Here is a 25,494-nt window from a genome sequence, read left to right on the forward strand (position 1 = left end):
TTTGTTCTTGTGACTTATTCATTCCATAATGGGAAGCCTGTATCTCTGCCTGCCCTTCGCCCATTTGCCCCTCCCCACATCTCCCCTCTAGCAGCTGTCAGAATTCTCTGTATTTGTAAGTCTCATTCTGCTTCTTGCTTGTTGATTGATTTGGTTGTTTTTTTTTTTAATACTCCACACATGAGTGAAATCATATGGTATTTGTCTTTCTTGGTCTGACTTATTTCACTTAGCATAATACCCTCTAGATCCATCCACATTGTTGCAAACAAGATCTCATCTTTTTTAATGGCTGTGTAAGAGTCCTGTGTGTGTGTGTGTGTGTGTGTGTGTGTGTGTGTGTGTGCGCGCGCCTTACCCACTTGTCTATCAATGGACATTTAGGTCACGCCTGTATCTTGACTGTTGTAAATAATGCTACAGTAAACATAGGAGTGGATGTATCTTTCTGAATTAGTGTATTAATTTTGGGAGGGGGTAAATATTCTATAGTGGCCTTATTGGATCATATGGTATTTCTGTTTTTAATTTTTTGAGGAACCTCTATACTGTTTTCTACCATGGCTGTATCAATTTACATTCCCACCAACAACACATGAAGGTTCCTTTTCCTACGTATCCTTGCCAACACTTTTTATTTCTTGTCTTTTTTACTTTAGCTGTTTAACAAGTGTAAGGGGATATTGGGGCTTTGATTTGCATTTAGCTGATAAGTGTTGTTGAACATTTTTTTGTGTGTCTGTGGGTCATCTGTCGTCTTTGGAGAAATAATTCAGAGCCTCTGCCCATTTTTTAAATAAGATTCTTTTTCTAGTATTGGATTGTATAAGCTCTTTATATATTTTAGTTATTAACCCCTTATCAGATATATCATTTGCAAGTGTCTTCTCCCATTCACTAAGTTGCCTTTTTATATTGTTGATTGTTCCTTTTGGTGTGTAAAAACTTTTTGTTTTGGTGTAGTCCCAAAGTTTAGTTTTGCTTTTGTTTCCCATGCCTTAGGAGACCCACCTAGGAAGTGTTACAGCTGATGTCAGAGAACTTGGTTAAAAATTGATCTAGTTCTTTTACTCAGGACCATTTACTGAAAAACTGTCTTTTCCCCATTGTATATTTTTGTCTCCTTTGTCATAAATTAACTGACCATACAACCATGGGTTTATTTTTGGATTCTTTATCCTGTCCCATTCATCTGTGTGTCTGTTTTTGAGCCAGTACCATACTGTTTGGATTACTGTAGCTTTGTTAATATAGCTTTAAAAATGGAATTATGATACCTCCAGTTTTTGTTTTTTCCCCAAGATTGCTTTGGCTATTTGGATTCTTTTGTGGTTTCATACAAATTTTAGTATTATTGGTTCCAGTTTGTTTAAAATGCTGTTGGTATTTTGATATGAATAGGATTGAGTCTGTAGATTGCCTTGAGTAGCATGGACATGTAAAAATTAATGTTCTCAATCCATGCGCATGGAATACCTTTCCATTCCTTTGTGTCATCTTCGTTTTATTTCATCAGTGTTTTATGGTTTTCAGAGTGCAAGTACTTCACCTGTTTTGTTAAGTTTATACCCAGGCATTTCAAGAGCCTCTACATTTAAATGATTCAAAATGGGAACCTGTACACTTAATGGGATATTATAAAAAGATCCTAAACTAGTAGTAGAAACAGAGAAGAAGGGGTAGATATGAGAGCTCCTCTTGGTTGAAGTTGATGAGTGTTTAGTAAATGGAATGGAGAAGATAAAGTTCAAGGCCATAGTAATAGTAATTATCTTCTACAGAGTGTTGTATGGTTTGTAGTGCTTTGTAACTATGAAATGTTTGTTTGACTGGTGGGGATGCCATTAACGTTACTAGAGACTTGAGGAAGAAGGAAAGGTAAAGGGCCTGGAGGAGAATAAGTAATGAGTACAGATTGAATTCAGACGTAATTTATGTTGCCAACAGTATAAAAAGTTCATAGAAATATTTTCAAAATTCAAGAAGAATGTGTCAAATACCCGCTATTTGCACAGTTCTGTGATAGAAACTTTAGGGCAGTGATCCAGGCTCTGTGATAATGTATTCCATCAAGAAACTTTTGAGTCATTAAATTGACATTTGTATATTTATTTATAAACAGTGCTCTTGTGTTAATGTATTATTTACATTATGAAACATACATCAAAGAAGTTAAAATAAAATGAAGAAAAGTTCTCACACCTTCTTTCCACCTTCCTGCCTTAGAAAATATCAAGAGGCCACAGCATAGTGAGGAACACAGATGGGGTTCGTTTTTGTAACAGCGTCAGACCTCTCTCTCCCGAGGGCAGGTGAGGGAGGCTGAGTGGGGGTGCACAGTGACAGAGGCCTCTCCTCATTCCCACTTTCCCATTTCAGGCCGCCCGTGAGCAGAGCGCCACCAAGGCCAGAAAAACTCCAGACAAACAATGTTGGCAAGAAAAAGAGACCCATCGAGGTAAGGCAAACCCACTCTGCAGTTACTGTGTGCTTTAAAATGTATTCAGAATTCATTCTGTTTCCTTCTTGTAAGACAGCCAAGTCTTGTCATTAGTTTGTATGAAAATAAACATTTTGAATAATCTTTTTTTAATATTTTATTTTAAGTAATCTCTACACCCAACGTGGGGTTCAGTCCCTCAGTCCCTCAGATGCAGTTGTGTGTTGTACTGACTAAGCCAGCCAGGCGCCCTGAGTAATCTTTTTTGTTTGGTTGTGAAAACTGATTGCTTAACTATCAAGTCTGAGTTTTGGATTGATGTTCTTCATTTCTTTTTATTTTTTGTCTTTTTTTTTTTTTTTTTAGTCTTCTGTGAATAATATTCTGAATTGAACTGTCTCTCAAAACAACTACTAAATGTAAATGTATGTAAATGAATGACCTACGGTTTACACAGATACCTTGGCAGTGTCTTATGCTTAGTGTTTTGAATTTAGAAGTCCAAGTTTATCCTTCATGTGATACATTCACTCTAGGGTTCAGTGAAGGTTCTACTTCCAAACAAAGAAACTTTCTACAATAATTGAGTAAGAAGGAAAGTTCCCCCAGATGTATAATTAATTTGAATATCAGCAGCCACAAGCCAACTGTGCTGAATCAGCTCCACGAAGAGGCGTGAATCTGTGGGACAGTGATTGTTGACCTCCTCCCCACTGGAAGCCTCACAAGGTCAAAACAACAGACATTTTCAGCGGCAGGATTATCTGCTAGAACTTTAGCGTGCATTATCATAGATGGTGTACTTCGTTGTCTGTACCAATGTCTGATGGACTGTTTGGCTCCTCAAAAGTACATCACTTAGACATAATGTATCCTGAGATATATGCGCAGATTACATATTTTTATTAACAATGCAAATTGAAATATTCTTTTGGACACAAGCAGTATCTGAGTGTTTAATACATGAACTCCTAACAACTAAAATTCTTGAAATTAGATGACCTTGTGATTCCCTTTTCCTTTTTATATATGTAGAAAAGTCTGAAGTGTGTGTTTCAGCTGCCCAAAGCAGGTTACGTAGAGAAGTATATCTATCTAAATTTTGTATTCAAAGTTTGTAAAACATCAAAATGCGTCCTCCATTTTGACTGAAGATACCAGTGCTGTATACAAAAATAATGAATTCCAAGGACACTGAGACATAAAGAATTATATAATGGTTTTATTGTTGTTATAGGACCTCGTGTTGGAGCTTGTTTTTGGCTATCGAGGAAAAGACTGTAGGAATAATGTTCATTATTTAAATGATGGTGATGATATCATTTATCACACTGCATCCATTGGAATTCTGCACAATGTTGCTACTGGTAGGAGACCCCAATTCTCCATCTCCCACTTTTTATTTAGAATTTTGTTATTTATAATCTTAAAATTATTTGTTAAAACTATAAATAAATTGCATAAGTCCAGAATGCACTTCATACTGTTGAATTTTCTTGTAATATTTCAGGTAATCAAATTTATAGTCTTCAGAGAGGATAATAGAGCAGAAAAAAATTTCGTAATGCAAAGTGCTCCTAGGTCTCTATTAGAAGTGAAGGTTTACTGTATGCTGAAATCATGTTTTATAATGAGACCATTTCTAATTTTATTTCCCCATAACCTTAACCTGAAGTGGGTGGTTGGGCGGCTGTCTCTGATAGGTGGTGGTTAAAAGTAGCCCGCTGGGTGGGGGTTTGCTGGGGAGCGGGGTGACGCGAGCGGGGCTCCTCCTGAGGCCTCAGAAAGCCAAGGGACAGAGCGAGAGCGCTGCTTCCCTCTGTCTCTACTGGGGCGATACTTCGTTTGATTCAAGGTGAGGAAATACTTCATGATGTTTGTTGAACTGATTAGATTGTTCAAAAGCAAGCAAATTCTCATAGCATCATTTGATGACCAATGACATCATAATCCTCCTAGTGCCATTCATTATTTAATTTTGGATTCTCTTATGTGTAAATTATAAACCCCATAAAGTCTGAAAGTTGGAAGTAAAAATAGAGATTTTTTTTGGTCCAAACATTTCTGGCTTTTTCCTCTGATGGTTCACTCTAAACAGGTAAAGAATGGCTTGTGTGGGTCCTGATCCCCCGTGTCTCCTCGATATTAGTCATTAATAGGATTGTCCTATTTTGGATTCCTAAAGAAGAGAATTTACCAACATCACACAGAAATCAGTGGTGATTTTGATTTAATAATTTGGGTCATTTAAAAAATGCTTAGAGAATCCTCTTTAATTGAGGCTTCACCAAAGAGAATAGGGAGGAATAAGATGACCTAGAAAGGAGTGTGTAAGTACACTTCCATGTTTATCCTTGCAGTTTTAATTTTCTGATTTGTCCTTACTCACCTTTCTACTGAGTGGGTGTAGAGAGAGGGCAGAAGGGAGACTCAGCACCTCCCCACTGCTCACTCTTTGTCCTCTCTAGTTGGGGATACATTGCCGTGTTCACGGTCTAGGAAGTTTTGATCTATTAGCTGATCTTCTTTGAACTTAGCCAGTAGCACATATAATTGCTTGTTTATTCTTCTCACTAAACTCTCAGCCCTGGGAAATAGGAAGCACATTTGACTTTGAAGAGAAGTTTTAAACTATTAGATCTGGTAACTGTCGTTGTAAAATTATTTTCTTTTGTGTGGCTTCACTTTGGGAGGACCTAGTGTGGATGGCCCTCTGTAACCTGGACCCGACCTGCACCCTACCGTCCTGACCTCATTCCCACCTCGCCACTGTCCTTACACAAACCCACCTTCCTTACTTCCTGCACGATCATCGGCCTAAGGTCTCTTCGCTGTCAGTGCTGCTCGATAAATCACATACCTTCTTTGATCAGAACTCGTCAGCACCTCCCCACTGACTAGAGAATAAATATGAAATTTAATAGGTTGGCATTCATAATCCTCTATCATTCTAGTTCCAATTTGCCTTTCCAGCCATATTTCTCACATTTATTCTTGACCTTACACTTCAGCCAAATGAACCATAGTTATGTATACTTAGTACTTTCCTGTCCTTGTACCTTTGCTTAAAGTATTTCTCTACCTGGAATGCCCTTCGCCACCCACCTCCACATTAACAAAATCTGTCGTGTCAATCCAAGAGTGCCGTATGCCCATGATGGGAAAAGTCTTTTCTGCTACGAATTCCCACAGCAGGACTTTGTCTTCTGTGGTACTTTATGTCTGTAGCCTTGTGTTAACTTGCGGGACTCTGTCCCTTTAAAGATTTGAGTTATTTTTCCATCCTCATGATGATATGTGCATTCAGTTCTCAAAAAATATGTATTAAGTCAAACAGGGCAGTTTTTTGTTGTTCTGGATAAGTGCATTTGGCTGTTATGTCTTAAGATTTTCACAACTTTTTTTATAGGGACTCAGAGTTTTTATCAGGAACATAATGATGATATACTGTGCCTGACTGTAAATCAGCATCCCAAATTTATCAACGTAGTGGCAACGGGCCAAGTAGGTATGTTTCTATATTTTAAAAAGAAACAATTTTAAGTAACTGTATTGTTCAAATTAATTTAGTATCCTAGGGAAAAAAGTAAAATATATTTGTGTATTGTTAAAAAATGTATTTGTATATAAGACACATAGCCAGGGCACCTGAATGGCTCATTTGGTTGAGCTTCTGACTTCGACTCAGGTCATGATCTCATGGTTCGTGAGTTGGAGCCCCGCATCAGGCTCTATGCTGACAACTCAGAACCTGGAGCCTGCTTCGGGTTCTGTGTCTCCTTCTCTTTCTGCCCCTCCTCTGCTTGTGCTCTGTTTCTCTCTGTCTCTCAAAAATAAATAAACATTAAAAAAACAAAAACCCAAACACAGTTTTACCATACGATTTGCTTCTAGGTATCTTTCTCTCACTTTGGTTATCTTAGTTGGTTCAGACAGAATTAAGAATAAGCTATTTTATGGTGATTATAGTAGTTGGATTTATTCCTTTAGCAGGAATTTCTAATTGGCAAAAAGGTTTAAGTTAGCACATAAAGCAAAAAGAATTTGAGGAGGAAGCTGTAAGTAAGGGGGGAGCCGAGAAGTAACCAGAATGATGGGCAGAATGTCTGCAGCAACTTCAGCTGAGCTAGAAAAGAGAGAGAACCCCTGTCTGTTCCTGCTGGCAAATCCTTCTGCCTTTTTCTTTGGCATTGATTTAAGTTGCCAGCTGTTTTTAAAAACCACTTGGCTTGCTGTCTTCTTTAACCTTTTAGAAACTTGAAGTATGAGAGGATAGCAGGTCTACTTAGAACAGACAGATCTACCAGTCGGTGGTGACTGTGGCCACACATCATAGACTTAGTCAGTGGGAGCTTCGTAAGCCTGGTGTACTTTGTAAAAATGGTCGATGTCATTGGGCTTGTTGGATCTTAGTGGGCCTCGGTTGCTAAGCCAGCTTTCCAGGTGTCTTTTTCTCATACAGGTACTAAATTGATCAGTCAGAAACTCAATCGCTGGGTTGCGGAGTTCTGCAGTTGTACCACAAAGGTGCTTGTATTCTTCCTTCCTGTAAATTTTTCTATTTTTAACAAGAAGTAGACTGATCTTCATGAATTACATACAAAAGAGTATGTAATCTTGGAGTATAAATAGATAGGTCTAGGTCCTTTTTGCACTAAATTTTTAAATATTAAAGTCTTGGGGCGCCAGGGTGCCTCAGTCGGTTAAGCGTCCAGCTTTGGCTCAGGTCATGATCTCACAGTTAGTGGGTTCGAGCCCTGCATTCGGCTCTGTGCTGACAGCTCAGAGCCTGGAGCCTGCTTCAGATTCTGTGTCTCCCTCTCTCTTGGACCCTCCCCTGTTCATACTGTCTTCCTCTTTCTCTAAAGCAAATAAAAACATTTAAAAAATAAATAAATATTAAAGTCTTAGTCATAAAAGACCCTGGTTTAGTGCCTCTTGGCATATAGTTATTGTTCAGTTAATTTTTATTGAATAAATTCATTTATTCAACAAACTCATCGAGCACATATGATGCACAAAGTATTTTTCAAGGTGCTGGGGATATAGGCTTACCAAAAAAAGACAATATTTCTATGTTAATGGAATTTATACATAATGAATAGAATTCTAGAAGGTATGGTTCTTCCATTTCCCAACTTTTTTAAATTTCTTCTCTCTGCCTTTGTTAAGCAATTTTGCTTAACATATTAGTGCTGTGGTTTTGTTTCTTGATTAAGAAATGTTGTAGTCACAAGTAATAATCCTTCATTAAATCTGACCCTCTTCTTTTCCATTTTTTTTTTACTGAGTTATAATTGACATACAGCATCGTATAGGTATACAACATAATAATTGAGTATTTGTATTTGTTCCTTTTATTTTGAAAGGTGACACTGTAGGGAAATGTAAAATGGCTAATTATCTTCCAAGTCAAAGTCCCGGCGCTACAAAGCTGAATTTTAGATCATATATGCAGTCCTAGGCCCTGCCTCACTGTACCCTTCCGCAGAATGGGCACAGATAGTTTTTACTGATGAGTAGTGACCTGACATGTAAGATAGACTTGAGAGGCCGCCTAAGAGTGAGGGACTTTCTCTCTTCTGAACCAGAGAGCTGAATCAGTAGTAACGTGCCTGCAGGCTTGCATCATGCCTGCAAAGCACAAAACACTGTCTAAAATGTTCATGGCTCTCTGTTAAAAATTGTATAGGTCAGTCATAGGGGAAATATTTGCTTTTGTAGATTTTAGCCAGTGACACTTAAACCTTTATTTTTTTATTTTTTATTTTTGGCCCTTGGTTAGAATCTTGGACTCTCAGGGCAAAGCAGAGATGCATTAAAACTCCAGTCTATAAAGGGCATTTTGTAAACTAAAATAAGAGTTGTATCATTTAAATCATATCACCATATTATCTTTAAATTGTTAAAATTTCATGTGACTCATTAAATACAAAGAAAATAAGGTTTTTATCCAGTAATTGAAAGGTCATATACATGAAATGCTAATATATGTGTATGATTGAACTGAAAGGCTTCACTTACAGTTTACTCAGTTTAACATTATAAAACTAATTTTGCATATGACAGTTTGATTTATATTAAAATTATTTTATAATTGAATTTTTAAAGAATTTTAAATAAATATGTCTTAGAATTTACCTAGTAAAAATACTTTGAAGTATTTACATTATTTATGGACAGTTACTTTTGTGCTGTTTTTCCATTGCAGGTGATTTAGCAGACATGTCAGGTAAGGAAAATTCTGCATTTTCTGTTTTAGTTATATTGTTTAGTATTGGTAGTCCGAATTTTTATTGAATAATAAGATACTTGAGTATATTTTGAATTTGTTTTAATGAAAAATCCATTCTTTTAATGTGATGATACTGAGCCCATTCTGCAGTAACAATTACAATTATTTATTTTTAAAACTAATATATTTTGACCTTTTTAGTGTGGCAACACTATTGTAAGCACGTTCTGTGTATTACCTGGGTAATCATTCCAGGAATCCTCCATGATAGGTATCCACTTGCCAACATCATGTACCTGCTGAGTGCAGTTGGGGGAGGGGCACCTGGGTGGCTTAGTCGGTTAAGCTTCTGACTTTGGCTCAGGTCATGATCTCACAGTTTGTAAGTTCAGAGCCCCGCATCAGGCTCTGTCCTGACAGTGCAGAACCTGGAGCCTACTTTGGATTCTGCCTCTCTCTCCCTCCCGCTCCCTCCCCCTGCTCCCTCCTGCTCCCTCCTGCTCCCTCCCTCCCCCTCCCTCCCCCTCCCTCCCTCTCCCTCCCTCTCCCATCCTTCCCCTCCCTTCCTCTCTGCCTCCCTTGCGTGCACTCTCTCTCTCAAAAATAAACATTAAAATTTTTTTTCTTTTAAAAAAGAGTGCACCTGGGAGTAAAAGTAATCTTAAATGTGAATCAATAGGTTGTGTTGCCTGGAAACTAAATTTTTTAATTGCTATTTTTATATATCACTCCAATTATTGCACAAATTATATCAACAGATCACTTTAAAGATTTAAAAATAACTTTCTATTACTGACCTTGACCATAGCCTTGTGAATCTAAACAGCTACTGGATAATGTGTGTCCATTGTTTTTTAGATATTTACTAGGATTTGTCAGTTCCCTTTTCAGTTTACATAATATAGAAAAAACAACGGTTTGATATGAAAATATGTCATGATCTGTGTCTATTTCCCTCTCCTCCAGGGTAAAATATGATTCTGTGATTTGACCATTAAACTACAAATGTATCGAACAGAACAGGCAATGTTTTTGCTCTCTTGGGTACATTCAAGAGCAGGAGTTGGCTAACCAGAGCCCTTGGGCCAAATCTATCTGTTTTTGTATAACCCATAGCTAAATATAGTTTTTACTAAATTAAATAGTTAGAGAAAAAAATCTAAAGAAAATTTCGCAGCATATGAAAATTGTAGGAAGTTCACATTTCAGGATCCATAGATAAAGTACTGGACATAGTCTGGCCCGTTGGGTTACGTATCGTTGGTGGCGGCTTCTGTACTACAGCGGCGCTCGGCGGCTGCAGCAGAGACCCCACGGGCCCTCGGGTTGCTTTGCACTGCCGGGCAGCACACTGGAAACGCTGTGATGCTGTTGGAACTTGACAGGGTTCGAGCTAAACCACATTTTATTTTGTTACTGAACCAGTGTATAGCTGTCATGTCAAAACAAGGCGAAAAAAGGAAAGTGGACTTTGAATGTCATGCTTCTAAGGCACAGTGAAACGTGGATTGTATTGTTATCCAATTATATGGTAAAAGGTTGTATTTAGCAGTGACACCATAGCTGTGCTAAAAGAATACAATATATGACATTTTCACACTAAACTTAATAATCAAGTATTCCCAGTTCATAGGAAACCGACAGAAAAATTAGAAAATGTAAAGAGAGTATGTGTGAGCGTATCTTATCACAACATAATTTCTTCACAAAAAAAAAAAGTGAGGTTGCAACCAAATTTTTTTAATGTTTCTCACAGTAATCGGCAAGGAAAAAAGACACACTGGGTGAAGTCTAGACGCTGCAGGAGCAGAGGTGCAGTGCTTGCCCAGAGACACCCACTTAAGCCTTAGAGTCCGGGCTTTTAGGGGTGGAGGGGCGGGTCGCATAGGCACAGGCCAGCCACAACTCCTGAAACACCCAGAAGAAAGCAGGTGTTCAGCACCCCAGGTAGACAAAACAGCCCCCTCAACTCAGGGACCCTTTCAGAAGTCAAGTTCTCACACACTTGCAAGCAGGCCCTTCTGGTGATAGCAACTTGAGGCTTGCTTATGTTAACTCCTTCCAGTGCAAGCCTTGAACCAAGAAACAGGGAGGTCAGTGTGGAGGAGTAAGGCCTCTAAGATGAACTTGGGGATGGAGAAGGGTAGGAACCGGCAGCATGGAGCTCTGCAGATGATGGAGCGGCGTTTGGATTCATGCTAAGTGCAGAACCCATCATGGTGTTAAAGAGTGAGGTGGCCTCTTTATACTGTGACAAAATCACCCCGCACTATAAGGACGCAGAGGGGGAAGAGAAGGAATCAGGAAGTTGGGAGGCTTTTACAATCGTCTACGCAAAAGACATTTTTAACTGAGGTGGCAGGAATGAAAACGGCAAGAACGCTCGACAAATACAGCATGTATTTGGAGTAAAGCCAGTGGTCCCTTTTGATGAATTGGGTGTGAGGGCGTGACAGAAAGTGAGGGATCAAGGCTGCTAATTTTTTGCTGGAGCACCGGGCTCACTGAGGTGGGAGAATACAGAGAGACAGGTGGGCAGGAAGAAATTCAGAGACCTAAGGATTAAAGGGAGTGCGAGAGGGGCGCCTGAGTGGCGCAGTTGGTTAAGCCTCTGACTTTGGCTCAGGTCATGATCTTACGTTGGTAGGTTCGAGCCCTGTGTCGGGCTCTGTGCTGACAGCTCAGTCTGCCTCAGATTCTGTGTCTCCCTCTCTCTCTGCCCCTCCCACTCATGTTCTGTCTCTCTCTGTCTCAAAAATAAATAAAACATTAAGAAAAAATAAACGGAGTGCGAGAAGACTGAGAAAGTAAGGAAGCTCGTGTCTGATAGCTTCTATTTAGTTCATTTCATCCGCTGAGAGTGAGGAGGTCATGAAGAAAGTTTTGAAATGGTCACTTTGGAATGTGGCAGAGGAAATGCATGTTAGAAAATGTATGGTATAATTGCTGTTTGAATACACTAGATGTTTTTTGAGTAGACACTAAGGGGCTCTCTTCTGTGTCTGACAAAGCTTTTTCAGCCTATCGAAGACAGTGTTAAGAATTTGACATTTCTGATCCCTAAGGCAATTCAGAGGGAGAATTCTCTGCACCCTCCCAGCCCCCCATTGTAATAACTATTTGTCACAATAGGCAGTTGTCTATTAAGTGACTTTACGGGCCGTCCATGTGTCCTCTGTGACAGAAAACCAGGAAATGTATTAGCTCTAACGTTAGTTGCATTCATAGTCATAAAAGGGCTACCAGTATACCAGTTAGAGTTACGTACTTCTTTGCTTTCATCTAGTGGAAAGGAAAGAAAAACCCTTTTCAGAAACATGAGCTTAAAATTTCTTCCTTTTAGCCTGATTGAATCATTTTAAGACAAACCGGGGCACCTGGGTGGCTCAGTCTGTTAAGCGTCTGACTTTAGCTCAGGTCATGATCTCACCATCAGTGAGTTCGAGCCCCGCGTCAGGCTCTGAGCTGTCAGCACAGAGCCTGGAGCCTGCTTCAGATTCTGTGTCTCCCCTTCTCTCTGCTCCTCTCCTGCTCGAGCTCTCTCAAAAATGAATAAATGTTTAAAAAAAAAAAAACACCACCAAACCCTGTATTGAGAAAGAAGACACCTGGGGAATTCCATGTGCTGATTGGCTCCAATCTGGGTTACTGAACTACATCACTGCTGCTGGAGACAGAGAGTTGGGGTGGGGGGCTGTGTGTGTGGCTCGGGGTGCAGGGAAGTCACCCCAGTGGGCTCACACGGATGAGCTGAGTAAGCAGGGCCTTCCCCTGAATCCCTTGCTCTACGTCAGGGAGGAGGGGATTCCTGAATAGAAGAGTAGCTTTATTAGGAAGGAAGGAGGTAATGGATGGTGGCTGTGCTGCAGGAGTGTGCGGCGGAAACTAAAGAGTGAGACACAATTGGCACCCCTAATGGCCCATATTACAACTTCATTTACAATATGGTTTTTGCCATACTGCACCAAAGGCCAAGTAGAGGGTGTAGAAAGAAGATCCTTTAAAACTTTGGTTCTTATGAGAGCCAGTTAGTAATTGAAAGAGACCCTTTGTGGCATCTCTATCTATACTGGAGACTAAGACTCAAGAATGCTTATAAAGTCAGTGGGACAGGGCCGCCTGAGTGGCTCAGACAGTTAGGTGTCCGACTTTGGCTCAGGTCATGATCTTGTGGTTCACAAGTTTGAGCCCCGCATCAGGCTCTCTGTCAGCGTGGAGCCCACTTTGAATCCTCTGTCCCCCTCTACCCCTCCCCAGCTTGTGCCCTCTCTCTCGCTTATTCTTTCTCTCTTAAAAATAAATGGACATTAAAAAATAATAAGGTCAGTGGTATTGATCTTCCAGAGATAGCTTGATGGGATGGAAGGAGCATGCCCAGAACCTGGGTCCCGACAACTGCACCCTGATGTGCGTGTGACTTAGGGCCTGACTGACCTGACGGGAAAACACCCCTGCCCAGAAGTGGAGCTTTAATGTGTCTCCATTACCAGCCTAGCCCGTGACAGGCTCCCATTAGCTGGTGGCCCGCAGGAAGGGGAGAGTGGGAGGGTGTCAGGGTTTCTCCAGCATCATGAATGACCGTTTTTGAATCACGGGAGAAAATAAAATAAAATGTAATGAACATAATTTAATCTTTCTTTAGTAAGTTAGAAAAGCCTTAAAAATTCGTAGTGATTGGGGCGCCTGGGTGGCTCAGCTGGTGAAGCAGCTGCTTCTTGATTTTGGCTCAGGTCATGATCTCAAGGTTCATGGGTTTGAGCCCCATGTCAAGTTCTGTGCTTAGGATTCTCTCTGCCTCTCTTTCTTCCTCTCAAGCCTGCTTAGGATTCTCTCTGCCTCTCTTTCTTCCTCTCAGAATAAACTTTAAAAATTTTTGCCGTGATTTAAACCTTAAATACTGTCACAGTCTAAGTACGTAGCGGTCCCGGGTCACGGTCACACCTGTATGTTGTGTAACCGAAGTCTCACATGTACGCTCCATACTGTCTCATTTCACTTCTTATGAAAGCCTGAAAAAGCTCAGTAATTCAACTTTCCTAAGATTACTTGCAATTTAATTTTTAGGTAAATGAAAGTATTTGTGATTTGTGAAACATTAACTTTGGAGGCAAAACTGAAAGATGTTTCTTGAAAAATCCACTATCTACCTCATTACGTTTAGGCAAATAAAATCTGTGGATTTCCCCCAGGGGGCTTTTTTGAGTGGGGAGGGCGCCTGTGTGGCTCAGTCAGTTAAGTGTCTGATTCTTGTGGCTCAAGTCACAGTCTCATTATTTCTGGGTTCGAGCCCCGCATTGGGCTCTGCTGACTGCATGAGCCTGTTTGGGATCCTCTCTCCCCCTCTGATTCTCCCCTCCCCCATACTTGTGTTGTCTCACCACCTGTCCTTTAAAAAGAAATAAACTTAAATAAATAAATCTGTTTCTATATTGTAGATGACCTATCTAATATTTATTACTGGCAAAAAATTATAGACTAATCTAGTATATATTTACATTTTAAGTTTAAGCCACCTAACATTATTCAGATTAAGTTTATAAATACCCTTCAATTTTTATTAAATAAGGACATTCTAATTTTAGTCCAGTACTTAAATTCTTTTGCTCAATTTTTCACACATAGATACCCTGTTTTAAAACATGGTAAACTGTTCCCATGCAGTTTTGACTTCTTAAGTTACATAAACCTTTGAACAGTTTTTACTTGATGTCCTCCAATCCCTGGTTTACTATATTTTAATTACTTTGAAGAACTGTCAGATTTATCATTGTATACTATAAATTATAGATGGTATACAGTATAGTTTAAATTTATCAGAATGTTTTCTTTAGAGACCAAAATTTCTTTCTTCATCAGAAGAAAACAAGACAGCTTATCTTATTAAAATGTCTCTGGGCACCTTCGTGGCTCAGTCAGTTAAGTGTTCAACTTGATTTCAGCTCAGGTCATGATCTCATAGTCATGAGATCGAGCCCCGCACCAGGCTCTTGCTGAGTGTGGAGACTGCTTGAGATTCTCTCCGTCCCTTCTCTGCCCATCCCCCATGCGCTATTTCTCAAAAATAAATAAAAATATCTCTATTTTTGCTTTATTTCTGGTGGGTTTATAGTTTGAAACAAACCCACTTTCTAATTTTTTTTTTATTTTTGAGAGACAGAGAGAGAGAGCATGAGCAGGGGAGGGTCAGAGAGAGAGGGAGACACAGAATCTGAAGACAGGCTCCAGGCTCTGAGCTGTCAGCACAGTTCCTGACGCGGGGCTCAAACCCATGAACCCTGAGATCATGCATGACCTGAGCCGAAGCCGGACGCTTAACCAGCTGAGCCACCCAGGCACCCCACAAACCCATTTTCATATTTTGATTATTTTACTAAAAGTACTCTTGCTCTAAGACCGAATTAGCTGCTGGAATTAACTTTTCTATTCATTTTTATAGGCTGCAATTCATGAAGAAAAGACAATACAAATCCCTGATTTTTTTAAGTTAAGAAATACAGAGAACTGGGAAAAAAATGTTAAGCAACAGAATTTGGCTACACAAGATGAACAATAACAAATACAATTTTTATAAAGATTAGCAGTTTTGGGGCACCTGGTTGGCTCAGTCAGAAAAATATGTGACTCTTGATCTTGGGGTCATGAGTTCAAGACCCACAGTGGGTGTGGAGCCTAATAAATTTTTAAGAAATGTTTAAAATACAATCTTACAAATAAATAAAAATAAAAGATTAGTAGTTTGGGGGCGCCTGGTGGCTGGCTCAGGTGGGTAAGCAAACGTTCAGCTTTGACTTGGATCATGACCTGATGGTTCTGGGGCTCGAGCCGCACACTGGGCTCTGCTGTCAGTGCCAAGCCTGCTTCAGCTCCTCTGTGTCCCTCTCTCTGTGCCCCTCCCCTGTGAGCGCACGCGTGTGTGCCTGCTCTCTCTCAAAAATAAAACATTAACAAAAAAAAGATTAGCAGTTTTATTTCTTCCCCGAAATCCTGTTTAAAAGAAAATGGGGCGCCTGGGTGGCACGGTTGGCTAAGCATCCTACTTCTCACAGTTCCTCAGTCTGAGCCCCGTGTCCAGGCTCTCTGCTGTCAGGGCAGAGCCTGGAGCCTGCGTTGGACGCTCTGTACCTCTGTCTTGCTGCCCTTCCCCTGCTTGTGCTCTCTTTCTCTCTCAGTCTCTCAAAAATGAATAAACATAAAAAATTTTTTTTTAAAAACCAACACTGTCTTATAAAGTGATAGGAACTTAGCTTTTTACCAGATATCTGTCTATACAGTTGACGATTTCGAGATCCATTCAGACAGTGTCCTTCATACCTGTTGCCTTTCTCAATTTGTTTGCTTTTCATCTCTTTCAGATAAGACACTGAATAACATCACTACCTCGTGTTCAGTACCAAAGATAGCAGAGTGTGCTCTGATATTTAATTATTGTGTAATATTTATATATCTGTCCACATAATCATATAAAGGTTTAACATGTATCTGAAAGATGCATATTTCTGAATAAGTTTTGCGATTGCCTACTTTTCTTGTCTAAATGTTATTTTCTCAAACATAGAGTGTGAACTGTACCCTGGAGAAGTATTCTGTTTTTGTCTTTCCTTCCTCTTTCCTTTGACTTATTTATTTTTTAAATTGAGGCATAGTTGACACACGGTGTTACAGGAGCTTCAGGTGTCCGGCATCGGGACTGGACAAGTTCACACGTTCTGCTGTCCTCCCCGCGGGTGTCGCTGCCATCCATCCCCGTGCGATGTCATCCCAGGCCCGCTGACTCTGTTCCCTTGTGGTGCCTTTTATCCTGTGACTTGTTCATAACTGGAAGTCTGTATGTCCGTCCCCCCACCAGTCTCCCCTCTGGCACCCATCCGTTCTCTGTATTTATGAGTCTGTTTCTTTTTTCATTTAGTCTTGATTTTGAGCTATTTTTTATTAAATACACAGTCATTCTTGGTACCTACTTTTCCATGTTTCAGAAAGGATGCATCAGCTGTAGAAATGGAAACATCTGGAATAGGTATATTAAAGCTTTCGGATTTTATCGTTATTTAGCTACAGCTCCTTCTATCCACATCTGGGATGCAATGAACAAGCAGACTTTATCTGTACTGAGATGCTACCATTCAAAGGGGGTGTGTTCAGTCAGCTTCAGCGCGACCGGCAAACTCCTGCTGTCTGTGGGGCTGGACCCGGAACATACGATTACCATCTGGAGATGGCAGGAAGGTAGGGTTCCTTTTTCTTTGTAATTTTTCAAAATAAGAATACCGGGCTAATATGAATTCTCTTTAGCTCTAACTTAGTGATTGAGACCATTCTTCATTTCAGTCCTACAGGATGCATAGCGCACAGCTGGTATCACTGGGTTCTAGTCTAGAAACTCAGTGAAAGAAGCTCACAAAACAAGTGTATGAGAGTTACTAATACTACACATAGTTCACTGCTCTTTCAGTAAGAAACCATATGTAATTATTACCATTAATATTAATAGTTAATTGGTTATAATTATTATTTGGTTGGTCATGGGGGGAGGGTCTTAAGAACGGAAATGAAATACAAGTGGTAATGAAAGATGAGTAGAATATTGCTTACTATACTTGAGACAAAACTTTCCAGTTATGTGGCTGCCACGAAAAGTGAAGTCACAGAGCCACACAGAAGAAAGTAGGATGTGATTTCTAAAATCTAGAATGGCCCTGGGGCGCCCGGGTGGCTCAGCTGGTTGGGCATCTGACTTTGGCTCAGGTCATGATCCAACACTCGGGGCCTGACACCTGCTTCAGATTCTGCGTCTCCCTCTCTCTCTGCCCCTCCCCCCCCCCTCTCCTCTCTCTCTCTCTCAAAAATGAAAAAATGCGTTAAAAAAAAAATCTAGAATGGCCCTTCAGTGATACTGAAGCTCCCATTAATACCCATGTCACTTGAGAAAATATGTAAAAAGAACCTTCTCCACAGGTAACCATCCGTCATGCGGTCGCTGGGCCGCGGCGCGGAGGACACGTGTGAGTGTTTTGTGAACTACGTATCTTGAGTCACTGTTTGGTCCGGTAAAAATTAGCTCAGTCCCTCTGCTAACCTGGATGGTTTCGTTGTCTCTCTTTATCAGGTGCCAAGATTGCCAGCAGAGCCGGTCACCACCGACGTATTTTTGTGGCAGAATTCCGGCCAGATTCAGATTCCCAGTTTGTGTCTGTGGGAGTCAAGCACGTGAAGTTCTGGACACTGGCAGGAAGGGCTCTTCTTAGCAAAAAAGGGCTCCTGAGCGCGCTGGAGGGCGCCCGGATGCAGACCATGCTGGCCGTGGCCTTCGGTGCAGTACGTCTCCTAAAGCGCGCGTGCTCGCGAACTCGGAGTCCCCGACACCGGCCGGCTTTGAATTTTCCTGCTCTAGATAGATTAGCCACACTCAGGTTGTCCATGGCTCTGTGACCCACCCGCAACTTTCTAGTGTGTGAGGCGGTGCCTGAGTTTAGGATTTCGTCTGCTTCCTATCACGTCAGCTCACTGCTGGTCACACGGCTGGAAGTGCCGCAGGCCCGTGAGGCCGGTTCAGAGCGGGACGGAGAGCAGGCCTCCGGGTCTTCGCGGAGGGTGTTCAGAGCCACTCCCGCCCCCACACCCCGTCGGGCTTGCAGTTTACAACCCACAGCCTGAGTACCCTGGGCCCTGGCCAGGCTTTTTAAATCCTTTGGTACATCAAAAGCCTGGTGGATTTCCATACTAGTGTTTATGGGGCCAGGAATGTAATACGTGAAGAACCTTTAAGCACATGATTTTAACAAAAAGACCGTGGAACATGTTGGTCATATCATGTCAGATTTCCGGTAAACATTTTGGGGATTCATAAAATAAGACCATAGTTTCTTTCCAGAAGAAAAACCCACACATTCAAATTGCCTCTGGCTTTTCATTTGCCCGTGTAGATTAACTTCATGTATAAAATTCCTTTTGTACCCAGTTGCCCATTCCCGATAGAAAATAAACTTGGAAGACTCAAACTTTAGTCCTAATGGGCTTATGGTTAGAGCAGCAGTGAAATCAGAAAGTCTTGTTACATGGCGAGATGGGCCAAGGTTCAGCTTAGGCCTGTGGGAGCGTCCTCCATGCCGAGGGCTAACGGGAAAGAGCAAGGGGGGGGTCAAATCTTGGTTTCTACACCCAGAGCATGTCGTTCTGATTGCAGATAAGACATGAATTAATGATGCTCCTAGATGACGAGTACAATTATTGTTATGCAGATAGAGACAGAGAGCACGCGTGACTGCTGAGGGATTGGAAGTAACTTTAAGTTGTTGGAGGGAGGGGGTGCCTGGCTGGCTCAGTCCGCAGAGCCTGCAACTCAGGATCTCTGGGTTGTGAAGTACTTTAAAAAAAATGGTAGAGAAATGAAACATAAAAACTATAGTATTCTCAGATTAAAGATAATCTGTTTTGTTGTAACTCAAAATCTTATTTTCCTATTGGTCCTTTCCATATTGTTTTTGGTGAAAGATCTTGGACCGGTTGCTCTGAAAGTGAAACTAAAATGGATGAAAAGAGCACATGATGCAGTTTCATTTCTCCAGCTGCCCCCCAAGTGAACTCTATCAGGATAGCGATTCTCAAAATGACCTAAAGCATCGTTACTCTGGCACCTTAGCAAATTTATCTTATTTCGTATTGCAGAGATGCACTGATTTCTGCTGTTTTGATTTCAAGAAACCATGGCTAATGTTAATTTCATATATAACCTCATGAATTAGTGAAACCTAAAGAATTCCTACAACATTGCTATAAATTGTGTACGTAGTTTTACTTTCTGTGACAAAATACTTTATCCAACCTAGTAAAATGTTATTTTCACTTCCTATTCCTACTCTATTCTTTCACTCTCAGTTACTGATGACCTCAAGTTATTTCCCAGGCAGCTGGAGGGACATGTAAACCTGAATTCTAAAATTTTAGCATTAGAGGGGAACTTGGTGGCTGAACTCCTCCCTCATTTTACACATGAAAAAGCTAGTACTCCTAGAGGTTTAAAAACCTTGTCCAAGGTTATTCCAGCAATTAAACAGCAGAATAGAACAGAAGGCCCTGAGAGCGCTAAGGCCCAAGTTCAGGTTTTCTCGCTCCTGGGCCCCCCGGTTTATCCCACTGTATCATGCTCTTTGTATCTGAGGAGGTGCGGTAGCCACACTTGCGGTAGAGAATTGTGTCTGTTTCAACTCTATTTGAACTTTTGATGAGTTTATCTCCCCCTTCCCCACTCCTTTTCAGAATAACTTGACGTTTACAGGTACCATCAGTGGAGATGTCTGTGTGTGGAAAGATCACATACTGTGCAGGACCGTGGCCAGAGCTCACAACGGGCCGGTGTTCGCCATGTACACCACGCTGCGCGACGGACTGATTGTGACCGGAGGCAAGGAAAGGCCGTGAGTCCTCTTCCCGCAGCCTTACCGCACATTCAGGCACTGGAGGCTCCCTGCGGTTTGCAGTGAATTCTTCTAGTTATTTCTAGACTACACGGATCCTCCTCTCTGACCTCTTTCCTCTTGTGCTTAGCCTTTATTGCCTGTTATGTGCCTTCCTGTCGATTCTTAATTTCTGGTCTTAAGTCACTTCTGATTTATTTCATAGCGTAGAGCCACCTTACCCCCCGGGGGAGGGGCGGGGGGTAACTTGGTTCTCTGAGGTGCGGTTTAGGTGATTGTCATGCAGGCAGAGACCCGCCTGTGTAAGCTTTTGCTGGGGAAGGTGACCCATGGGAGTCTTTGTCCTCAATCCCAGGACCCATCTTGACCCTCTGCTCTCTCCTCGTTGGTCCAGACGCTGAGGGCTCAGGTGCGCCCTGCTGGCTGCCTCAGGAAAGGCGTGAGGACGCTAGAAACAAGCTGCCTTGTTTGCTTTTGCTTGAAGCAAAGCTGTTACATAAAATACCTGTTACATAAAATTGTGGAAAACCGCCTTTGAAATTTAAGTCTAAGAAAAGACTTTTTTCCTGAGTGATTTGAAACCTCCCCAAAAGAAACCAGATACTGATTGTTCTGCCAACATACGGTGTTGTGAAAGTGCAGTTGGCAGGACCAGGAAGCACGTACGTGCCCGTCCCGGACGGAGAGAACGCGCCTCATCAGACACAAACACGCGGCCTTCGTGTCCCAGGAAGAGCCCCGTGCTGTGTACCGGGCGCGCTTTGTCCTGCGCCCGGCAGTTCGTCTGCCTTTAGTTCTCCCAAGAGACAAACACAAACGGGCTGTGTTCTCTCTTCTCCAGCTCACACGACGCTGGTGGTTCCCACACGCCATCCAGCCTGCCGGCGGCTTTCACTGGGTATTTTAATAATGGCCCCTTTGGGCCATTAAAAATACCTTCTGTAGCGCAGCGTCTGTAATCCTGTTAATCAAGCCTTCCGTTTCCGTTGTCATTTTAACATTAAACATCAGGGCGCCCGGGAGGCTCAGTCGGTTAAGCGTCCAGCTTAGGCTCAGGTCATGATCTCACGGTTCGTGGGTTAGTGGGTTTGAGCCCCTTGTCAGGCTCTGTGCTGACAGCTCAGAGCTCAGAGCCTGGAGCCTGCTTCGGATTCTGTGTCTCCCTCTCTCTGACCCTCCCCTGCTCGCACCATCTCTCAAAAGTAAATAAAAAACATTTTAAAAATTTAAAAACATTAAACATCACTTTGCACATTTCCTTAAGAAGATACATTCATTATACCGGGATGGGAGAACTAAGTAAGATTATACTGTCAGAAAAATAAATTCTCCTAAAGTAAAATTTGCTTAAACAGAATGGCTGAAGCACAGTGTATCTTAAAATGGCTACAGAAAGTTTAGAGACTATAAAAAGGGGCTCTGGGGGCCCCTGTCTTATAAACGGCTTTGCTGGTGTAATTATGTGTTGTTTATAATAAGCTTGGTCTGTAATAGCTCATAACGAATGCTTGTTTGCTCGGGTCCTCAGGTCGAGAGAAGGAGGAGCCGTCAAACTGTGGGACCAGGAGCTGAGGCGGTGCCGCGCCTTCCGGCTGGACACGGGCCAGGCCACGGACTGCGTCCGCTCCGTGTGCAGAGGCAAAGTAAGCTGCTCCCCGCGCCGCTCCGGGGCCGCGGCGAGCGGGGGACGGGGACCCGCCGGGAGGCTGTAGGGAACCCCCGTTTCTTGAACCTGCTGCTCGGCCGTGGTGGGCAGCAGCGCATGCTCTTGCCAGTTGACTCCCATTTTGAGGAGAGCAAAATTTTATTTTTAAATGTTCATTTTTTTAAATTTTTTCCTAATGTTTTATTTTTGAGAGGGAGAGAGAGCACGTGCACAAGAGCCTGGGAGGGGCAGAGAGAGAGGGGGAGAGACAGAATCCAAGGCAGACTCCAGGCTCTGAACTGTCAGCACAGAGCCCAACGTGGGGCTCGAACCCACGAACCGTGAGATCATGACCTGAGCTGAAGTCGGACACTTAACAGACTGAGCCACCCAGGTGCCCTAAAGCTCATTTACTTTTGAGAGAGGGAGCATGAGCATGGGAGGGGCGGGGGAAGGGGGGGACAGAGGATCCAAAGCGGGCTCCGGGCTGACAGAGTTCAAGGTGAGGCTTGAACTCATGAACAACGAGACCATGACCTGAGCCCAAGTCGGACATTCAACTGACTGAGCCCCTCAGACGCGCCTTAATGAACTTTTTAAGTACTCAACCCCCACCCCAAGCATGGGGCTCAAACTCAGGATCCCCGACATCAAGAGTTGTGTGCTCTTCTGAGCCAGCCAGACGCCTCATCTTTTTTTTTTTCTTACACATCCACTCCTATGACAAATTTGGACCATGCATGCCCTTGCAATAAGTGTATTTATAAATCATATACATGTATTAGCTTAAGTCCATATATTAAGTGTTTATACTTTAAAAAAAAAAAAAAGTTTGTTTAGCTTGGAGAGAGCAAGCTAGTGAGAACGGGAAAGGGGCAGAGAGGGACGGACACAGACTCTGAAGCACACTCCAGCTGTCTGCACAGAACCAGACACGGGGCTCGAACTCAACCAGTGGTGAGACCATGACCTCAGTGGAAGTCAGATGCTCAACTGTCTGAGCCACACAGGCGCCCCTATTTACACTTTTTAACTAAAATGTAATACTTTCTTCCTGTATCCAGACGCAGTTAACACCTCTTTAGTGATTGTCAGATTAAAATTTAGTCAGTCAGGGTGTTCTCTTACAGAATAGTTCTGTTCTTTGGCTCAGACTCAGGGCTCTAGTCAAAGAAAGCCTCCTGAGCTAATGATGGGCTTGCTACTATGTTCAAAGCAAAACGTTCTCTAAGGTCACTAGGTCTTAAGTTATTGACAGCAACTCCATCAGTCCCTTTGTGTTTCAGGGCAAGATCCTGGTTGGGACAAGGAGCGCGGAGATCATCGAAGTTGGAGAGAAGAACGCAGCCTGCAATATTGTGGTTAATGGTCACGTGGATGGCCCCATATGGGGACTAGTGACACATCCTTCCCGGGATTTTTTCCTTTCTGCGGCAGAAGATGGGACAGTGAGACTCTGGGATATTGCTGATAAAGTAGGTACAAACAATTTGGGGTGGTTTTTTTTAAGTTACAATTTCTGAGGACACCGAAGTCCCCAATTGCTAGCACCAGAAGAACTATTTGAGAATCGTGCTGAGTTTTGAAAAGGAACTGGTTTACTTTGTAAGTACTTAATGTAGTTTTCTCTGGCTCTTTTGGTTCTTCTGCAGAAGATGTTAAACAAAGTGAACTTGGGACACGCTGCTCGGACCGTGTGTTATAGCCCTGAAGGGGATATGGTGGCTATCGGAATGAAAAATGGAGAATTTATTATTTTACTGGTGAGCTCTCTAAAAATATGGGGAAAGAAGAGAGACAGACGATGTGCAATCCATGATATCAGGTTAGTCGACAAAAGGAGGAGAATTTCTAATACATACATTCCTAAATGGCCCAGGCTGCGACTGGAAACAGGTCCTTACTAGTGCCCGTAGCCCTGTGTCACGTCAACTGCGTGCTGAAATACGCACCCCAGTGCCTTCTAAGAGCACGTGTTCAGGGGACGTCTGACGACTGTCACACTGGACAGGTCCGTCACGTCCATCCTGCCAGGAATCCTCTTCCACTGCACAGAAGAGAGCCGTCTGTCCCCGAGGAGCTGTCGGCCTGGAAAACTGAAGTTGTAACCCCAACTCTCAACTGAATATATAGTCATTTAACTAACACCCGTCAAACATCTGTGCCCCAGAATCTTAAACTTTTCCTGAACCTTCACATTCCAGCGCCGAAGCTTACTTGGACAGTGGCTACCGTTTACCAAGTGCCTCTGTGTGATCTCGATGGACTGCTGAGTCTGGTCCTCACAAAAGCTTGCAGTCTTAGCCAGTGAAACGCTTTTACAAATGAAACTGTCCTCAGGACGTAAGTCTGTAAACTTCCTGCAGGCCCCCCATTTCCCGAAAGAACCTGAACTGAGTCGTCCAGATGATTGCCCGTCATCACTCGGCACGTATTTGTCTCTTCAGGCCCCTTCTTTCAAGCTTCAGGTTGTGTCCCTTCACCAGATAACCTGAGGGGACTTAGGCAGGTCTGTGTCCTTTGCTGTTAAGATACCATGTTTCCAGATGAAAGAATCTTCTCAGTGAATTTGGTGAATTCTGGAACTTACGAATTAGGGAACTGTTAGTGATTTACTCGAAAACTAGACGTTTAAGGGAATTAGGTGAAAACTGAGGAGCCACTTGAAGTAAAATGTGAACTTTCTGTTCCATGTAACACAAATAGACCCGTACACACAATCAGCTGTGTCCACCAGGTAAATCGACTTGAGGCCAGATCACACACATACTTCTGAGAGGTAGAATGGAAGTCACTGGTCTTAAATACTTATGATTTCATGTGGCCTGATGCATCTTTCACGTTTTATCCTCCTCCAGATTTAGTCCAGATTCCCGGTTTCTGGCGGTGGGCTCTAGCGAGAACTCGGTGGACTTTTATGACCTCACCTTGGGCCCCACCCTCCACAGAGTCAGCTACTGCGGAGACATCCCCAGCTTCGTCATTCAGATGGACTTCTCCGCGGACGGCAGATTCCTCCAGGTGCGGAGCCTGTCCTACATCCAGTTCCCGGGGCCGTGGTCACCTTGCTAAGCGGATGCATTTAAAACTTGAGTTTCAGAGGGGCGCCCGGCTGGCTCAGTCAGCAGAGCATGTGATTCTTGATCCCAGGGTGGTGGATTCAAGCCCCACGATGGGCGAGAGCTTTCTGGAAAACCTCCTGAGTTCCAGAGCTTGTGAACTCTTGCCTTTATTTACTCGTTGACAGTTTCTGCATTCTTTAATATTGTTCTCAGATCTTTCCTCCATTTTTTTCCTCTCAGACTTTTATAGTCATCTTTCATGTTCTTAATGTTAGAAATGTAAAGCAGACAGCACACTTTGCTAGTATGCTCTAGCCTTCTGATGTGTCTCTCACATAATGGAATTCTTGTGTCCTTTTTAATTCGATGAAAGGTCTCCACCGGCTGCTATAAACGACAGGTCTATGAAGTGCCTTCAGGAAAACCTGTTCTGGATCAGGCCGCCACGGACAGAATTACTTGGGCTACATGGACTAGGTAAACTGGAAAATCCGGCTTCTGAACAGTTAGAGCCATTCCACTAGGGAAGAGCAGTGGAGTTCGAAGTTTGTTACTGTATCCTGAGCTCTTCCTAAGAGCTGATAGGCTCATGCTGGGACTCCTTGTGAGCGACCGTGTGCTCGTGCTTTATCACGGGTAAAAGCCTTTAACGATACCCTGATATTTTCCTTAACATATTAGGTTTAGTAATCGGCAATAAA

At 42.4% G+C, this 25,494-nt stretch overlaps 1 protein-coding gene across 2 annotated transcripts in view; it reads left to right on the forward strand.

Annotated features, from left to right (window-relative positions):
- EML5 (EMAP like 5) overlaps window positions 1-25,494 on the forward strand; it is a 157,841-nt gene that overhangs the window by 128,649 nt on the left and 3,698 nt on the right. For both annotated transcript variants that reach the window (XM_029951761.1, XM_029951762.1), the window contains 12 exons: window positions 2,380-2,458; window positions 3,678-3,807; window positions 5,850-5,948; window positions 8,652-8,672; window positions 16,725-16,898; window positions 17,779-17,987; window positions 19,929-20,086; window positions 21,615-21,729; window positions 23,018-23,206; window positions 23,384-23,556; window positions 24,590-24,752; window positions 25,167-25,270. In XM_029951761.1, the coding sequence (XP_029807621.1) occupies window positions 2,380-2,458; window positions 3,678-3,807; window positions 5,850-5,948; window positions 8,652-8,672; window positions 16,725-16,898; window positions 17,779-17,987; window positions 19,929-20,086; window positions 21,615-21,729; window positions 23,018-23,206; window positions 23,384-23,556; window positions 24,590-24,752; window positions 25,167-25,270 (1,614 nt within the window). The remainder of the gene's footprint in view (window positions 1-2,379; window positions 2,459-3,677; window positions 3,808-5,849; window positions 5,949-8,651; window positions 8,673-16,724; window positions 16,899-17,778; window positions 17,988-19,928; window positions 20,087-21,614; window positions 21,730-23,017; window positions 23,207-23,383; window positions 23,557-24,589; window positions 24,753-25,166; window positions 25,271-25,494) is intronic.

This window comes from Suricata suricatta, chromosome 9 (assembly GCF_006229205.1).
Source record: "Suricata suricatta isolate VVHF042 chromosome 9, meerkat_22Aug2017_6uvM2_HiC, whole genome shotgun sequence".
In the NCBI taxonomy this organism is placed as follows: Eukaryota; Metazoa; Chordata; class Mammalia; order Carnivora; family Herpestidae; genus Suricata; species Suricata suricatta.